Below are 3,670 nucleotides of genomic sequence, written 5' to 3'. Positions count from 1 at the left end.
CAGCTTACTGTGATTCTTTCTTTCTAAGCTCCACCTTCTTTTTTATGATATATTTGCATGCGGTTTGTGATCTCGGACAAATGGTAGGAGTGTTATGATATTGCCGTGATATTATTCAGAGTGAATGGGAACATATAAGGGTGTTCAGTGTATGCATTCATTCATTTTAAAACCCTGCAGCCTACAAGCATTTTTACTATCTAGTTAGTCCTAGAGATTATGGTCCTTTCTTTTATATTCTTCATGTCTCACCACCAGCCTAAAGCAACCTGCCACATCTTTATCTCTCTTACATATACACACACCCCCACACCCGTCTGAATTGGCGATACCTGGTGTTGGATAGGATGAACCAGGATCAATCACAATCTCTAGAAAACAACCAAAGAGACATCTTCAACTAGGCTTTTTGTACTTAAAATCAAGGGCTTTTCAGCACTGACACTTCTGCTCTGTTATGGAAATTTGATATGGTAGTGCTACTTATTAGCATATTACACTCTCCCTTGGCTTAATCCCTTTTGCTTGTAAAAAATAAATAATAGATGGAAAACTTTGAAAAATTAAAATTAGAAATGGTGCCTTAGCAACTAACTGAAATAAGTTTGAAGATGAAGTTGACCCAGTGGTGTAGCATGTCAGCTCCGGGCCCATATGCAAAAACTTTTGTATGCCCCCCCCCAAAAGTTATAGGTTAACGTAGGCTCCAATGCTCCTTATTGATGTCTTTTCTTAGGTAAATAACATTACATGACTATTCACAAGCTGTTTTATTTCCGTATAAATGCTTGGAAATAATATTTAACATTTCAAATATATTCATTATTTGTAGTGCACCAGCCACCCAATAATTGCAATAAGCATGTTTTGTTACTTTTTATATAACACAAATCGTAGCCTACAGGTTGTCAATTTTCTCACGAAATACAAAAAATAAATTTGTTTTTCCGTTCTTTTCGTGTTCAGTTCAAGTGACACATGAATCAATCTTCTATTTTTCTATTAGTTCCAGCACGAGATAAACATGAATGAATATCAGAAGACATGTTGAAAAAAATCTGAACAACTTAAACGAATGTCTCATGTAGGCTAATCGGTCGATCAATCAGTGTTTCGAAAATCATCAATAAAACAGCCTGTGAATAGTCGTAACACAGAAACGGCAACAATATAACTTTGACAACATTGTTTTATTATTTGAATAAATCAGTCAGTTAACCGCCACAGACCTTTTTTTGTGAGTAGGTGGAATTTTCACATTGATTAACTTTATTCACGCAACATATCACAACTTTCGTAATCTCGTAATTTGACTTTATTCTAAAAACATTATGGCACTAAAATGCTGCAATATTTACAAAATTACTTAATGCAAACACACTCTTGGCACAGCTGCCCAAAACGCAAAAAGACAGACAGAAAGAAAGAAAGAAAGGGGAAAAAAACCCTACTCACTCATTTTAGTTGTAATTAATTTAATTCTCCGGGCCTTTCTTTTGGCAAATTCATCTACAATGTCCTTGGTATTTAATTTAAGGCTTCGTGTATTCTCAGTGGAAAGAATGGCTAACTTTTGACAGTCTTTCGATAAAAGATCATTAAAATGATATAAAGAGAATTAAAACGGTGCAGGTGTCGCTGAAGCTATGTGATACAATTGTTATAAAGTCTTTTCAACTAGCTAGCTACCAATCTCAAACAGGTTTTTTTTTTTTTTTTGTAATTATTAAATATTATTTTATTTGGCCATGGCAATGCAGCATTTGCACGTAGGTTTAAAAAAATGACACAGTTCTACAACAGCAATATAACAAATGCACACAAGAACTTACCGAGCCCTGCACATGATATGCAGACAATATATTTATTTATTTAGGCCACAAATTAAGAATTCGTTCCCTCGTTTTAATTAAATGGTCGCCCTCGACAGACCCCCAATCAGCCCGGGTCCATATGCATGTGCATACCCTGTATATCCAGACACTACGCCCCTGAGTTGACCAAAACTAAAACTGAAATAAAAAATAAATAAAAAAGACAAAAGCACATAACAAAATGACTAAAACAAAAAGTACAAAAATAAAAATATTAATAATATAAACAGAGTACATAAATACATACTAGTACATAAATAACACTGGTCTTTTCCAGCTCACCTGTTGTTGTTCCTGAGTTTGACATGGCCATCGGGCTCTAAGATTTGTCCATTTTTCAGCCAGGTGATCTGTGGGACCGGCTCACCCTGGGCCAAGCAAGTGAAGATGGCATTGGTGCCCACCGGGCGAGCAATGGACTGAGGGGGCTGCACAAACTCGGCAGGGGCTGTAGACAGATACAGAGGAAGAGAAAGCAAGAAGTAATGAGGACTCCATTATTGGCAATACAAAACAAGAGATCATTCAATAAAAAGGCTTGAAATTTCTGTAACCTCTGTATCTGTTGGAAAATGTCTCAGTATATTCACTTGGTGACTGCACTAATATTCCCATTTTCACCCAGTTCCATTTCCATATGTCACGTATATGTTAATAATGGCAATAGAAGTATTAGAAGAAAACAACAGTGCACACAATGCTGAGAGTGGGAGGGAGATTGTCTCTGTGGCTTTGGCTTTATCACATTTATAATGAATGTATTGTGACAGCAGTGGGTGGTAACAAGAATGAACTTAGAGAAAGCGTCAGACTAACTCGATTAGAGTAGGGCAAAAACAGATTTCACAGGCCCAGAAGAGGAAACTGACAATCCATAAATGACACAGTGTGAAAATTAAAACGGATTAAGTGCAGCAGAACAGATGTGGGGGGCTAGGAAGGGATACTTGGACCGCGCACCTCTTTGAGCCCCCCCAGAGCCTTCTGCTGCCCCAAACCTCGACAGATACCCTCATCCTCCTCCTCCTCACTCACCACGTGGCAATACTGCCAACTGACACAGAATGCAGATAATCCAATAGTCATTTACTGCTTAATTAGGAAACATTTAATCTGGGAAAATCTGAATTTGCTGACTGATTAGCAACCATTTGCATCTATTTTAATTACCATCACACCTTTCATATTCATTCAGGGTGCAATGGCTTAAATTATTAAAGTCCTTTAATCGGCAAGTGTTGATCCTGATCTCAGTCTCTCTCCTTGATTTTCAGTGTTACCAGCTTCTCTCAATAAATAAATGATAAGAGGTTCTAACCGCTCTCAGAGGTCCATTCAGTGCATCTCATAGCCCTGCAAATTAGTGCTCTTTTTTTCTTCTCCATCCCCGAGTGCATGAGAGAGAGAGAGAGAGAGAGTGGGGGATGGGTTGAGGCAGTGAGTATTATATATATATATATGTGTGTGTGTGTGTGTGTGTGTGTGTGTGTGTGTGCGCGTGTATAAAAATGTGTGTGTGTACTTGCCTTGGCAACTAACTGAAATAAACTGAAGTACTAAAATTACTAACACTAAAACTAAAATAAAGCTAATATAGAAATATTAAAAACTAAGAAAATTATAAAAAGCACAACAAAACTACTAGAACTAAAACAAAAAAAAAATTATAAAAGTATGTAAATAACACGAAAAAAATGCTTTGCAATCTCTCTTGTAGTGTTGGTCAATATGATACTTTTTAGTGAATTAGTTTGGTTCAGAAAAAAAATTCTCAGATTTTATAGGATCTTTTTTTT

The 3,670-nt window shown here is 36.6% G+C and overlaps 1 protein-coding gene across 1 annotated transcript in view; it reads right to left on the bottom strand.

Annotated features, from left to right (window-relative positions):
* LOC107595091 (immunoglobulin superfamily DCC subclass member 3-like) overlaps positions 1-2,489 on the bottom strand; it is a 16,513-nt gene extending 14,024 nt beyond the window's left edge. The window contains exons 1-2 of the mRNA XM_016285404.1: positions 2,429-2,489; positions 2,157-2,322 (exon numbers count right to left, since the gene is read on the bottom strand). Coding sequence (XP_016140890.1) covers positions 2,157-2,322; positions 2,429-2,489 — 227 coding nt within the window. The remainder of the gene's footprint in view (positions 1-2,156; positions 2,323-2,428) is intronic.
* Positions 2,490-3,670: the final 1,181 nt, after the last annotated feature.

The sequence above is a fragment of the Sinocyclocheilus grahami genome, unplaced genomic scaffold (assembly GCF_001515645.1).
Source record: "Sinocyclocheilus grahami isolate Dianchi unplaced genomic scaffold, SAMN03320097.WGS_v1.1 scaffold196.1, whole genome shotgun sequence".
Taxonomy (NCBI): Eukaryota; Metazoa; Chordata; class Actinopteri; order Cypriniformes; family Cyprinidae; genus Sinocyclocheilus; species Sinocyclocheilus grahami.
Note: the sequence above shows the minus strand (reverse complement) of the source record. Positions and strands in the feature narration are given on the sequence as shown.